General features: G+C 30.4%; 1 protein-coding gene across 2 annotated transcripts in view; it reads left to right on the top strand.

Annotated features, from left to right (window-relative positions):
- Positions 1-16,484, top strand: part of for (cGMP-dependent protein kinase for) — a 233,158-nt gene that overhangs the window by 100,345 nt on the left and 116,329 nt on the right. Inside the window, exon 1 of one of the 2 annotated variants that reach the window (XM_033472804.2) lies at positions 15,048-15,589. The exons of the other annotated variant lie outside the window; for it this stretch is intronic. Within the exon in view, the coding sequence (XP_033328695.1) occupies positions 15,312-15,589 (278 nt within the window). The 5' untranslated portion in view covers positions 15,048-15,311. Of the gene's footprint in view, positions 1-15,047; positions 15,590-16,484 lie in introns of those variants that run through there. 2 annotated transcript variants of the gene reach the window in all.

Genomic DNA, 16,484 nt, shown 5'->3' with positions numbered 1-16,484 from the left:
CACTCGGTGCTTGCGCACAGGTAATACCGCGTCGTCGGCAGTGGCCGAACGGTGGCCGCGGGCTCGGTGAAAGGGGGCCATTTTTCGAAAGACGTCGCAGCCAGCTCGACGGCGGACCGCGCGCGCGTTCTGGCTTCGAGGAAGCTCGTGTCGCGATTATATCTCAAAAATAGACTGTGCCGCGAACTGGCCGCTTGTTAGTCGTTACCGCCCTACGCGACCAACAGCCTTGCCGGTCCCCGTTGCCCGTGGCCCGTGGTCCTTTCCGATCAGTTTAACGGTGAACCTTTGAGGTGGCGGCCGCTCCGCGCAACCGGCGTGCTAAGTGAATCGCGCGCTTCTTCCGTTGACAGTGTGTCCACTTTTATCTTTTCTTCTATAATTCGCCGAAGAACGTTTCCGAGACCGGACTCCGGCGTTCGATTTATTCTGCTGGATCATTGGTCATTTTTGGTTCGATTATTTCATGGAATTCTTTGAAGGAGTTCCTATCGGACTTGGAAAAGTATTTCTCGATTATCTGGTACAGTGGTGTGCGAAATTATTAGACCACGGATTTTATGCATAAGAAGAATTTAATGATTTATTTTGAACTTATCAAAATGATTAAGAATTAGTTATTATTAGATTAATCGTTATTTCGCATGAAGATCCGCGGTCTAGTAACAATAGACTCGAAGTAACGTTGAAATTGTTACCGATACCTTATTTTTATTTTTTTATATCGGTAATGATAGAAAATAGAAATATGCGAATGCGTTTTGTTAAGTTTCTTTTTTAAATATGGAGGATGTCTCACACAAAAGAGGCCACCTTCAGTACTGTGAATAGTTATAAACTCAAAGTAATTTTTGTACTTTGCTGTACTATTAATTGTAACATTTACATTTTTACCGATATTTAAACAAAAACCAAAATAACTATATTTTTCTATTTCTATTTTCTATTATATCCATTATAAAAATATAGAAATTCGGTGTTTTGTTAAGTTTTTGATTTTTAACGATGTTTATTGTAATATTTGTCACAAGTAATATATATATCGAATAAATAATTTATAAATGTATCTTTTAAAAAGTCCGAATAATCGTAAATTAAATGTAAATAAATATTTAGTGTTAAATATCACTAAAAGTGTAAAAGTTGCTTCGCGTGTGTCTATAATTATCCACATCACTGTATTCTTGAGAAGTTCGTGTACGTTGACCAAGTTGTTTATATCGAACACTTTTGTTGCTTATAATTGTAAAAGGTGTGAGATTGTCGGTGTTGTCGTGGTGATTACCGAAATAAATGAATTTGTTGGTTCGTTTTTGTATTGAAACGAGAAAAGAATTTTGAATTTTCAAGGAATATTCTACTGGATTAAAACTCTCTCGAAACATGTCAATGGACACGTTGAAGAGGTTTATTTTGTTGATTTCTGTCTGAAACGCTGAACGATATTATGCGATCGTTGATGTCGCGGTGGTTACTGTCACGGATAATGAAAATTCATGGATTCATATTTGGTATTCATATTCTTAAAAATGAATTTTCTGGGAGCATGTCGATAGAGACGTCGAGACCATTTATTTCATAGCGTTCTGCTTTTGAATGGTAAAATATGTGCATTTTTGTGAAAATGTGTCCACGTTTAATTTCGCAGAGTTTCGTTTTCAAGTCGATCAAGGTGTATAGTATTTAGTATCGTGATGTTTCAGTGACGTTGATAAGGGATTTATGTCTGATCGTTAAGTTAGAAAATGTGTTTTTGTTTTTTTTAATTCTCCATAGAAGTAATTGTCGAGAAAGATATCGATCGAGATATCGAAGCTATTTCTTATGGCTTTGTTTTGAATTGGTAAGAGGTTCGAGATTTCGACATCCTGATGATTAACCCTCGGTTGGGCGGGCCATTTTCACAACTGTACTATAGATAATGATTATAACAATTCTGAGATTTGTTCAGCAATTTTCCAAAACTTATAGCAATTTATTTTATTTATAACGGCCATTTATATTATTTAATTACCGAAGACTGAGTAATTCAGCGAACGAGTCAAATACTATGGGTTAAAATTGACCCGGCCATACCGCTTCGCGAGAATTAATGATCACTGTTGTAGATGATGAGTTAATGAGTTTATTTTGTTTATGAAATCAGTGGATCGGATTCTTTTTAATATGATTTTCTAGGGGCGTGTCAATGGCGACATTCAATCTGATTATTTCACAGAATTTGGTTTTTTGAATATAACATAATAACTGTTCTCCATTTTTAAAAATTTAAAATTTAACTTCTATTTTATTTGGCACAAGTTATTTGTTTATAAAAAGAACTGCACAGGAAGGGGATACATTATCTATTGATGCTAAAATCCGGTATTAGTTTAATCATTGCAGTCCTTTATACATAAGAAATGCGTCCATATTGTTTAGCTCTAAATCTATAATCCAAACTGATAATAATAGTTTCTGACTATAATAGTTTCAATAGTGTTTCGTCGATATAAAAATTGATGCTATGTAAGACATAATTCTTGCAACATCATAGAATTTTATTTCCTTATTTGATAGACATTATGGGATAAGAATAAGGAACATAAATTAACCACTTTGTATTACAATTAATTTGCATTACAATTCATTTGTATCACAATTCATTTGTATTACAATTAATTTGCATTACAATTAATTTGTATCACAATTCATTTGTATTACAATTAATTTGCATTACAATTCATTTGTATCAAAATTCATTTGTATTACAATTAATTTATATTATTGTTTTATTTATTTATAATGAATCAGCACTATCACAATTTTACAAAAAGGAGTGTCATACACAACAATAAATCTAAATTCATTTTAAAACTTGAAGCTTCTACTTTTGCAATGTACTGTTCATTTTTTTGCAACATGTTCTTGCATTGTTCAGCAGATGGGAAATTGGAAACGTGCTCTTTCATGAGAATGTTACGGATTCAAATGTGTACAGACATATCGTAAAATTTCATTTCTGATCGATCTTAGCACAAATTTGAAGATTGAAGCCTCCTATTTACAAAGACTCCTTGCTGCACCATTTTTCCAGTCATATTATTAAACTGTTCCTCGTTACTCTTCCATACAACGATTAAAAAGAATCGTGCGCTAAGTTTTCAAGTGACGTTGTAAAGAGGAAACTTCCATCTTCAAATCCGTGGTAGATTCGTTTGCGAAGAAAATTGTCCGATGTTTTTAAAGTCGTTTCAATTCGTAGCATCTTCGAATAAATTTGTGACACCGGTTTCCTTTTTGTGATATCCTGTAAACTCATATTAAATTCGTTATATAAATTATTGTATTTTGTTTCATTTGAGTTCAATTTATTGCATTTTATTCTATTCTATCTTGTTTCATCTTATTTTTTACTTTATTTTCTTGTTTTATTTTATCTTATTTTATTTTACCTATTTTATTTTATTGTAGGGAGATAGACCACTTATAATCCGTAAGGAAATCAGTAAAATTTATAAAATGTAAAATCGTATTAGAAAACAAATGCACCATCTATTACAAAAGTAGAGGATTCAAGCTTTGAAACGAGACCAGGTTTATTGTTGCACCTCTCGTTCTTACGAAACTATAGCAGTTCAAATATTTAAAATTCAAATTTTGTTTACATACTTATTATTATATATGCTGTATTTGGAAATACATGGATTCTATTATTATTACTATTATTACTATCATTATGATAGTAATAGTGATATTATTATTACTATTATTATTATAATAATAGTAACGTTAGTATTATTACTATTATTATAATAATAATAGTAACGTTAGTATTATTACTATTATTATAATAATAATAGTAATGTTAGTATTATTACTATTATTAAAACCGTGCGAGAACATCCTCGAGTCACTGTGTATCCAGTTCTATTTTAAAATTAAAGGAAATATGCAAGGTTCTTACTGGCACATTAGTTGCTAAATTAGATAATATGCGGTTTTGTGGATATGCAGTGATTGTGCCTGCAATAGCAGTGCAAGCGGAAAAGATAATTCCTCACGAAAGGATAACTCGAAAGTCCAGAATACGATCGTTTCCTATAAAACTAATCAAGAAAATCTTCTAGAACCATTTACGTACGTCTTCTCCGATGAGAGACTTGTCTGTCACAATCTTTTCAAAAATGGAACTTCACGTATTAGAACTTTATCGCGCCCTTTCAACGAATTTTCTCAAAAACAAAATCAATCTTTCAATTGTATCATTTGATTATTTACGATCTGGATACGATTGGATTGAATTAGATTTTAGAAAGTGAAGTTACGGAATTTTTATTGCTCGCGAACTTTTTGTATAATTAGAACGATGACTTGTATTTTTAACAGCCTTGAAACTAACTTCGAACGTTGCACTCGTTACTTCATCTCATTGTTCAATTAAATTCGTTCATTCCTGTTTGAGAAAACTTTCTTCGCTTAAAATAGATGGACAATAGAATTTGTTAATTGTAGTTGAAAGAATACATTTGTCATCGTGTTATTCAAGAGTGTAATTAATTCTTTCTGCATATACAGTTACTTTCGGAATATGAACGACATGCTTGTTTCGATAAAATAACGTAAATACTTGAAAAATTCAGGATAGCAGTTAGAATTGAATTAGAACCTCGGTTAACCGAACTAGATATAATTATTTCAAGTAATAACGATAAAACTATAGAAACATCTCGATTATATCTCTACTTGTCATCTAATAATATTGTACTAATAATTCATCGAAAATGAAAAGAAATTAACTATCATTTTTGAATTCAGATAATCGAAGTTCCACTGTAGAATATAACTGTTAGAAAATATCATTTTAAAAAGACCGTGTTTCAATGTTGAAATTAGCTTTACGGCGCCCATTTAATAAATTAGTGAGATTCGATATGATTTTAATAAATAACGAAATAATGAAGAATTATCCTACTTAAAATTACTATTATCGAAACTAATCAGTAATGAGTAAACTGCGGATCTTTATGCAAAATAAAAATTGTCTTCATCGATTGCGTAATTATATATTGCAAAATTAAAACAAAAGACCATTTCATCTGTTAATAGTTTTAGTAGATTATGTATAATATGCCAGCAAAGTTGAACATTTTTGATGTTTCTTCTATCGTGCTTCAGCCACACATTCTTTTACATAAACGCACAAAATCCTCAAACTAGTAATAAGTAACTTTTATAACTTTTTTAAAAATGTAATTCTAACACTGCTTCTAATATTATTTTCTGACCTATAATTACATTTATAAATCTCTTCCAACATATTCTTCAAGATACGTTAGTTCTTCTATACAGCTTAATGAAGCATATGGAAATTTAAATTATTTTCACAGAGGCTTGATAGTCAAATAACAATTTTTCACCTCTGCATCATCCCTGTTAAACAAAGCTTTTAAACAAATATATATAGTGGTGGCTAATAATAGAAACGTCAAGTTTTATTTTAACATATATCGCACGCTCATCGTACTAAAGGAAAGATATTTTCGAAAAAACAATTCAAGTCCAAGTCATTGGAATTAATCATTCATTCGTTTTCGTAGTTCTCGTATCTTGTACATTTATTCGACTATTCGACATGCTTATATATTAATCGATGTTATCCGAATGATATAATGGCTGACATTTTATCTTTCTATCTGTCGAAATGAATCACGCTGATTTATATGTCTCTTGCTTGTCATGTCTGAATTTATTTTCACCGACCGTTTAACGAACCCGAATTCACCAGACAGGTATTAAATATTTATCAATGCAACTGATTGACACAATTTTCACCAAATATGTTAACAGACACCTTCGAACATTTTAATTTAAAATTATATTCCAAGTTTAATCACTTTTACACAATTGACTTTACAATTTTTTCTCGAACACTATTTTTACCAAAAGCATTAATATGCACCTATTTTAAATTTTTAATTTGACATTATTATACCAAAGCGATTAACCGACTATTTTCGATATTTTAATTTACATATAATTACAATATACATACAATTTATCACATATTAAAATTACATATTAAAATTAAATATCTTCTAAGCTTGATCTTTTATTAATCGACTTCTCAACTTTCCCTGCAATAATCATCAAATTAATTTTTGGTAAAAATAGGAATATTCAAAAAGGATCGGTAATAATAGTTTGAAAATACGTAAACAAAATACATATTCCACAAGCTGTGTAATTCTAATTCAACGACGAATCGTTTCGTCCCACTTCGCTTAATTGCATACATTGAAGCATTGGCCAATCTTCATTCAAATGCGTCAAATGTAACACTTACAAAGGAATGCGCAATGCTATTGTGCATTTATTTCGCTGAAACCGTTCGCACTAAACACCACTTACTAATTCTTTCGCTTTCATTGGTTCTATTGTAACAAGCACAAGAAACTTCGCAGTTTACACTGTAATTTTTGATAACATCGAATTAGGAAAATTGTTGAACTATGTTGGCTATGTTTTTTATAACAAAACCGTGAAATTTTATGCAAAATAAAAATTTCCTGCACTAATTGCAAGCCATAAAAGCTACACGGACATTTAATTCGTTTCTTAATCGTTCCTAATGAGTTGAAAATAATGCAACGGTATTTAAAAATTCTTTAAATATTTTTAATGCATTGCCTAATCACTTTTATTATAAATACATAAAATCCGCAGTCCAGTGATAGCATATCGATTTTCCAAAAACACGATTTCAATGAAAGGCGTCGTCTTAATATTTAATACTTGGAAAAATGGAATGATAAGTAAATAGCAAATTTTAAAAATTCGTATAATTATACATTTATAAATATTCACAATAGTTTGAACATTTTCCTTCGGCATTATTTAGAATAAATTAAAACAATTATTCCAGCAATTTTCCTCGAAACAATTAGTTTCGTTCTAATAATATGATATTTTGTTCAGTTTTGTTTTTACATATCACATCAAGAATGTAAAAGTTACTTTGAATCTATAATAATTCACACCGGTGAAATTTGCGTATGGTGACCAAGTGGTTTATATTTTAACATATAAAAAGTCGAGAAACATGAGTTTTCGTCATGTCAAGTAATAACAAAATTTTTAAAAAGTATTATCATCGTTATCTAATAGGCTGATAGTCATCTAAAAATTATTTGTTACTGAACAAAACAAAATAGTTATGTCAAGATGTATTAATTATGCAATCGTGGCACGTCGAACTTGTGAGAAATTATTTCGACCGAATTCTCTTCAGTTCGATAGAATACTAATTGCTGTTTGGGAAATTAATAAACGAATTTTCGCGTAACGAGACGATACGCTGAACCAGTAATAGCATGCAATTAATGGTACCTTTTTTTACTGTGCTATGTTCTCGCTCTGATCGATCGGCTCAGAAGCCAATCGAGTTCTGTCGAACGAATTCACGATCTCGTAATCAGTTTGATAGAGGCTGTCCGAAGCGTCGGTTCTTCGCCTCTTGTCCGCGTCCAATTGATTAAATCATCCTCTCAATAATGAAACGTCAGCTTTGCGCCAACTGGTCGAATAGGGGCCATTGACGACGCGTACGTACAAATTTCTGGAGTCATTGAAATCCGCGCGTGTTCGCAGGCACATTCCGTTTCCATTTCCGATGTCTCGTCGATCGTGGAAGTTCACGAGCAATTTTTGAAAGTTTAAACAAACCGATGTGACGTGTTGTGCACGATGTGAAAAGTGAACAAAGTTGTTGGAAAAAATATCGGAGAGGTTTTAGTAGTCGATCATGTGGGTGGTCTGCGACTAATCGACCCGCCGCGCGATTAATTGTTAATAATCTGTGGGCGTAGATTAGATTGCATTGTCAAGAATGTAGTCCAAAGTAGCCACGTGCAGCTTTTGGAAACTTTAACACTTGACAATCACCTGTTGAAAACAGTTAGATAACGGAATTGTTCTCAGAGGAACGAGCCAACTATACAAATAGTCGAACTTTCTGTTGCTTCTGGTTTTACGTCGCATCAACTGCTATGGTTATCAGCGACACCGTTTCATCGTTCCACGTTATATTTTGTCTATTATTTTCATGATCTTATTATAAGTGAATGATCACAGATCAAAGTTAGTTACAAGTGTATACAAAAATTATACGCGTGAAGTGGATTGTATTATACATATGATACATAATTATTCGAAATGAATGAGACTAACGTTAATTGTTACATTTGGCGAATCGAGATAAAATTCGAGTGGTTTATTCTTAGCTGAGCCATTGAATTTTGTTATTAACGTAAAGTTATATTTTTCACAGTATTTTCATTTTGTCCATTGTGCGATTTTCGTGTAAGAGAAGGTCTCATCGTGGATTCTTCGGACTAACCGAATTATTTAAAGGTTTATAAACCCGTATATAATCCTCTCATACAACAAAAATTGAACACAATAGCATTCTATAAATCGTAGGTCATATAAACGTATTGCAAATATTGGGAAAAATAATGGTTGAATTCTTTACGTTTTGTATTGTTTAAACGAATCTTACCGTATATCATTTCGAAATTTATTCGTTGCTTAATTTATCCGTGTTTAACTAATTCTACTAAGGTTTAATTAAAGTTAAGCTCAAGCCGTGTGAAAGACGGCAGTTCAAGATCGGTTTCCATTGATTCAATATGATCGTGCAGCTATCCGAACGATATTAGCAGCTTTGTGAAATGAAGTTGCTGTTTTACTAAATGTTCAAACTACAAATAAAAGTATACGCTGCTTAACGAAATTAAAAGATCAATAAATTCGAGAAGTTCTCGATCTTTGAAGTCTTGTAATTTCGTATTTGAAAATTTGACAGCAGTCTCTCTGTGCTGTCATTTTCGAAAGTGATCTCAAAATTATACATCAACTTTTGCCAGTCAGCGGAGAAAAATTTCCAAATTCCCTGGAGTCATTTCAGTTTTCGCATTGTTTTAGAACAAAGTCGTTGAAAAAATAAGTTCGAGGTCGCGGAGGAGACGTCACGCTTACAAATGAGCACAGATAGGCTATGGTAAACTTTCTTTACGCGAAGTTCAAAAATTGACTATTATTAGTCGTTAATGTCAATTCATGACAACGGTGGTAATTTATTATACTGCGAATTTTATGCAGGTTAACACAGAACGCATATTACCAAAATGACTATTAGATAAAAAACAACTCTGTAAAGACATTGGAAGAGCTTGAGAATATGTTTATACAATTACTTATTAAAACTTATTAAAATTATTGAGAGAGAAAATACATTTAAAATAAGCTTTATTTAAATATGCTTTAAAATAAGCACAGATAGGCTACGGTAAACTTTCTTTACGCGAAGTTCAAAAATTGACGATTATTAGTCGTTAATGTCAATTCTTGACAACGGTAGTAATTTATTATACTGCGAATTTTATGCAGGTTAACAGAACGCATATTACCAAAATGGCTATTAGATCAAAAACAACTCTGTAAAGACATTGGAAGAGCTCGAGACTATATGTTTATACACAATTACTTTTATTAAAACTTATTAAAATTATTGAGAGAGAAAATACATTTTTATCTGATTTACGTTTCTTACAATTGACGCAGTCAATTTTTATGTTGCACAAAATTCTGCAGTCTATTTATTATTCTGCGGATTTTTATGCTAAAGAAAAATGTTGCGTATCGATTGCAAATTGCAGAATCCGAAGAATTTCTTTCTTTCACATATATGGAAAATAATACATCAATGCTCTTCAATTTTTTCCAATTTAATTTCAACATTTTAAATTTAATTTATTCATTTCTATCGAAAGTGCATAAAACTTGCAGTCTAATTGTAATTCAGTGATCCTTTAATTTATTAATAATTCACAGACTGCAGATCTTCTACTTTATGCATTTTGCAGCATCTGAAAATTAATATAATATGAAACAATATGTGTATTAATTAAAATTGCCAGTATTCTGTTTTCTGTTTTGCCAGCATTCTGAGACAATTGAGCCGTTTATTTTGAAAGTGGCATAAGTCACTTTACCGTAGTGAAAAGTGGTGATTTTTTAATGTTTATACGAAATTATTTATACTGAGAAAAATATCAGTATCCCGAGATAACAAATACAAGTAAATCTTCTCGAAAGTTAGCAACCATATTTTTAAACGTGTCAAAACGCAAACCCTTAAATATATCGACTTAAAAACAAAGTGACTTATGCCGCTTTCAAAATAAACGGCTCAATTATTGATAAACAAACTGCGAATTTTTATGCACGATAAACATTGTTTGCACGTATCGATCTCGTTTCTTAAGAATACTAGTAAGTTGAACATAGTGGTACCGTCCTCTTAAATTCTTTAAATGTTCAAACAAACTAATTTTTGTCGTAAATCCATAAAATCTGCAATCTATTTAGAAAATCGGATTTATGAAACTAGTATTTGCACGAAGTTTCACAGTCGATGTATAAACTTTACATTTTTGTCTTCTCAAGGTTTCGCACGGACATCGTTCGCAGTTTCGTGACGTGTAATACCCGAAAAAAGTTTGAATCAAAGCATCACATGACTCGGCAACAAATTTGATCTGTCCCGATTTCCACGGACCGCCAATCACGGGTGTCAATCATTGTTATTCCACGGTCATTTTCGAAAGTATTGCGCACAGATGACCCCTCCGCTTTGGTCTAGGACGCTCAAGAACACTGAGCCTTTGAAACGACCATTATGTAATCGGAATTGTTAATTTCAAGCCGGACAAACGACTGCAGAAAAAACGAAAATACCATCGCGCATACTTCAATTGTATCCTGCATTCTTGATTTTTTTTCCGACGATCTTCGATTCAGCCTCAGAATATGAATTTTCATTGTTTTTTTAATTTCGGTAGACCATTGTCCTAATTCTCTGGAGTTTTTCAATTATTATATTGCAGATCTTTATGTAAAAAATAAAAATTATCATCGAAGATTGCAACAAAAAGGAATCAAATAGAAATTCCTTTGTTTCTTTAATAATGTAAGCGAGTTGAGAATGACACGTAAATATTTGTATTGTTTTAAATATTAATCACCCATTTTTGCCATAAATGCATAAAATCCGGATGTATAATCAAATTCCATTTTTCACAGATCATTCTATAAAAACCACAGGTTAAGGAATAAATTCAATTTACAAACTGAAAAATTGCTTATGGTAAAATGAAATAGTCAATACTTCTGCTTTTTTTAATAGGAATTTCTTTTACTTAATTGTTTTAATGAATTTAATAAATTTAGGCAAATTTTTTGTCTGTAATAAATCAAAATTAAGAGCATTTGAAAGCACTTCTGACAGAAAGTTCATAAATATTTGTCCTAGATAATAACGAAAAAAATATAATTGGAAATGAAACTGTATATCATTTTTACATATTATTTTCATTAAAAATATTTAACGATATAACTTCTATATCTTCGTGTACACTATTAAATATTTTACGTAGACTACGGTTTTTAGGCATTTACAACAATATTGGGTAGATACAATTTAAAATAGTAAAAAGTTTCAAAAAATTTTAATGTTAATAAATTATTTTCAATTTATTCAAATGATTAAAGAAAGAACAAACTTGATTTTTAGTCTCTATTTCGTTTCAGTTGATGCAAACAATTTTTATTTTGCATAAACATCCGCGGTCTTATCATAAGCATAAAAGGAAATACAAATTTTCACTTCTTTCAAGTATAACTTGCCATTTACAACACACAATGATTTACGAATTCGATGAGACTGATGTATTGCCATAGCTTTTGAAGATCTTTCATGACGTGTTGAAGAAGAATGTGAATTATAATACTGATCATTTTCTAATCTTTGAAACATGATCACGCATTTCTTAGAGTGGAAATTTTACAGGCTCGAAAAAACGATTAAGTATGAAAGATTAGAGTAAATTAGTAAATAACAACTTTGATTGTGAGATACGCATAGGTATATCTCCATAATCATATCAATTCGAAAATAGTTTATTATCTTCCTCGGTTGCAGACGTGTTGATCCTGAGATTCCAAATAGATCGAGTTATTTCCGGAGGATCGTATGATTGAATCGTAATATTCATCGTATACATGAATCAATCTATAAATTTGATTTGCTTATCGATCATTTGACTTTTCAAGGAAATATCTTTCGAGAAGATAAAAATTTCAAGCGGTTTGCTTTATCGATACTCAAAGTGTCGTAGAAAAGTAAACAAGATTGACGAACCTTCATCGGAGTCGGGCAAATTTTATTTTAAATCATACACAACAAATTACAAATTTAATGAATGTGTCATTTGTAAATAATAATTAAACTTTTTATTTAATTAAAAAATAATTTAGATAATTTCACAAATAATTTATTTATCATTTCTTATTTGAAAATGAAATGTTATCTTTCATTTGGATTTTGTACATCAGTTATGCAAATGACATTTTTTTTTGTTCGAATTTGAGTGAAAAGCAAATAATTAGTTTTGTATTTTTTTCATTCATTGTGTAGTAAATATTAATTGAAATTATTTTTCAATTATATTTCTTATTTTTATATTTAAAAATAAGAAATAATCTCTATTATTTTAAATAATTTATTTAGATTTATATATTTTTATATTTTTGTCTTTTATTTCAACTTTTCCAAATAGCAAATAATATTTATTTTAATAACAAATAATTATTTAAATGAGCATTTACTTGAATAGTGCCCAACTCTGACCTGTAGAATGAAATATTAGATAGTATAAATTTCAAAAATAGTTTGGTAGTAGGTGTTTGAACCACTGAAATAGAATGCGCAGATTAGTGTATAAAAATATCAAATATTTTCAAAACCATCGTGTCGTCGTTAATCATATTCGAAAAATTTGTTATGACTTTTCACACTTCTCCGATCATTAGCACAAAAATCATTCTTCAGATTTGAAATTGTGCCAAGTGTGTCGGTAGCGACACTTTCGTGTCTAGGTTGTGCAGTCATATTTACATTAGTTGAAAACTCTTACGTAAATATTGTATCAACATTTATTTTTAGCTCACATACTTTTTTCAATATAAAATTTCGACAAAGATTATATTATTTTGTAAAAAGAATTAATTTTTGTTGCTTGATCTATAAAATGAACAAAATAAATAAAGATTGGTGATTGATATTACGATTCTTTAACCAACTTAGAAATAAAAAATGTCGATATTTAAATATATCGTAACAAGAGTATAAATTTTTTAACAAACTTTAGACAATTAAATTTTTGAGTGAAATTATCTAATATGCTAATAACATTTTCAAAATCGCAAATTACGTTTCATTATATATTTTAAGTTTTAACACTCTTTGTTCATAATTATTATTACATTGGAGATCTAACCTCCAATCAAGATCACTTAATAATTTCTCAACAATTAAATAATCACAGAAGATAGAATTTGATTTTCATTAACAGTTGTTATCTAGGAAAATAGTATGACTTTGTTATGATTGTGTAGGCGTAACATGATGTTCTAATATATAAAATATTTAACCATTTTAAAATGCCTTAAATAATTACTTGCTAGTCTCTTCTATAATTAAAAACAGACGAGAATCGTCATTAATGCTAACACAGGAAATATTACACGATTTTATGTATTTATGTAACATCCGAATTTACAAAATAGAATCATTTAAAGACCACAATTAAATTTCACAGTATACTTCATATTTAATTTTAACTTCGTGTTCTCAAGTAAACGGATGCACGCTAAAATGTAGATTTTCATGCTTTAACCTGTATAAATTACAACAATGTCTAACTTGACATGGTTAAATTCAAGGTTCTCTTACATCTTAAATAAGGTGGAGAAATCAATTTTATAAACGTAGTATATAATAATATCTTTACTTACAACAAACGTTTATTAAATAATGTAAAATTCTAAAAAAGTTTTTTTACGAATACTGTACAAATGAAAAACATCTATCTTTAATGGAGAAATAAATTTTGTAGATATCATTTATAATAATATCTTTACTTGCAATACACGTTTATAAAATAATACAAAATTACTGATAGCTGACTGAACTTTAATATAAGTGCATAAACATTCGCAGTTTAATTGTAAAGTTCGGTTGATGATTGTAGTAGGCTAAATAATTATTGTAAACAGACTGTGGATTTTATGCATTTATGACAAAAATGAGTAAATCAAATGGCAAATATAAAAATGTTAAAACACATTTTAAAATATTATTATATTACTGTCAACACATTAAAATTATTAAGGAAAGAAATTAATGTATAATTGCTGCATCTTGCAATTGATAGAAACGATTTTTATTTCCAATAAAAATTCTTTGTCTATACTTACCCTAGTAATTAAGATATATTATCATACAGAGTTGTCCATAAAATATTATACAAAGAAAAATTCGAAAGAGAATAATTTGTTAGAAACAAAAAGAAATCTATATTTATTGCATGCTTACATCTACTCGAATTCCTAAATATTGATAATTAGACTGTGAATTAAAAAAGAATTTAAGATCACGAATGTGATATTTTCAGCTTATTAAAATTATTAAAGGAAGAAAGAGACTTCTGTGTGATCCTCATTCCTTGGAATTGATGCAAACTAACAATTCTTTAAGTTAGTTTCCAAGAAACACAAGTTAGACGAAAACATCTTTCCTCTTCCAATAATACTAATAAATTGAAAATAATGTATCAGTATCTCTAAATTCTTTTAATGCCCGTACAATTTTCCATCTCTGACCTAATAATAACAAAATAAATCAATATTTTGAATTAGTATATAGAATTAATATATACAAAAACCGAAACAAATCTCGATTATTCCAAACACCAACAATCTCAAACCACGAAACATCCAACAGAATAAACCACGTCCAATCAATAAATTTGTTTTAAATTAATTGACTTCGAATAAGAATGAGAACAATCATAATAAATTTTTAATATGAAATTTAATTTTTATCACGAACCTACGACAATGAAATTTTACGTTAGAAAACTTCTATAATTAATTGCATCCCTATTAAGAAGCATCGGTCAACGAAGCAAACCATGTGACAACTTGAGTTATCGTCGCCTTGGACAGAAAGCCTAAAAATCGCCATCGAACCGTCGCGGACCAATAAAGAAATCGCTTGAGAAGTGGTGGAAGGAAATCTGTGCGCTCTAAAAATAAAATTATTGCTCTCCGGAAAAGAATCGAAACGTGCATGGCACGTGGCCCGGTGAGAACTGTCGCCAGAAAAAAAGTAGATCCTGATTAAAGTGCCGGGCGGAAGTCGACGAGCCATGGATTCGATCCGAGATCTGAAGAGGCTGCTGTACGAGAGGACGGAGGCGTTGCGACGCCGCGACGAAGTGATCGAAATACTCGAAAGGGCGATCGACGAACGGGATGCCACCATTCGCTACCTTCAAAACGAGATCGACAAGTTCCGGCAGATCGTCGACTTCAGCTTGGTCCCCGGTGTCATCGGGCCTGGTCAGAGGTCGAAGAGGCAAGCCATCTCCGCGGAACCGCTCACCAAAGACACCAAAGTGATCGTCAAGTTTCAGAAGCCGCCAAGGTATTCTCGTTTCAGGCACTATCTAGACCTCGAACACGATGTAGAACCAAGCAATCTAATCTGACTCCTAATTTCTCGTTCAAATAGACTGTAGAACACCGTTCGTCTGAAATTCTCGGCCATACTGGCGCGCTAAGATAACAGTCGATGAAGTTGCTTAGCAACTTGCCGAGTGGTTTTATGGTTGTTCATAGTTACCGTCGCCATATATTTCGTTTAATGTAATTTATTTATATATGTAGAATCAGTAAATTAGGTGACCAGTTTGTAAAGACTCGTTTTAAATTTTGTTTTACATTTTCTTGGAGAACATAAATTATGGACCGCTTAATTTGTAAGAATAATTGTTGAATTTAGAGGAAAGAGATCTAAAATGTGTAAAATTTCTATTTAATTTTCTATAAAAATCTACTATAATTTAAAATTTCTGTTTACATTTCTATTTTGATTTCTATTGAAAGTTCATTACAACTTAAATTTCTAATAATCATTATAATTTTAAATTGATTATAATTGATATCACCACACTATTTAAAGTCAACTTAAAATTCTATTAAAGCTACAGAGCTCAAATTTATAATAAAAATATTATAATAAAATTTATAATAAAAATTGACTATAAATAAATCTTTCAAAATAATTTCATCCTACAATTTAAAATTTATACAAATTTCTATTATAATTTAAAACTTCATTAAAAATTCATAATTTGAATTTCTAATGAAAAATGTAATTTAAATTTATAATAAAAATTGTAATTTAAATTTGTAATACAAATTTACCATAATTGATTTTCCAAATGTGTCTGAAAGGTACATCCATAACGCATTGTTTAAATTTTCGTTACAGGCTCAGATAAAAAAGTTGAAGAACGTAATATTCTTATCTTTCTTGT

This window comes from Megalopta genalis, chromosome 4 (assembly GCF_051020955.1).
Source record: "Megalopta genalis isolate 19385.01 chromosome 4, iyMegGena1_principal, whole genome shotgun sequence".
In the NCBI taxonomy this organism is placed as follows: Eukaryota; Metazoa; Arthropoda; class Insecta; order Hymenoptera; family Halictidae; genus Megalopta; species Megalopta genalis.
Note: the sequence above shows the minus strand (reverse complement) of the source record. Positions and strands in the feature narration are given on the sequence as shown.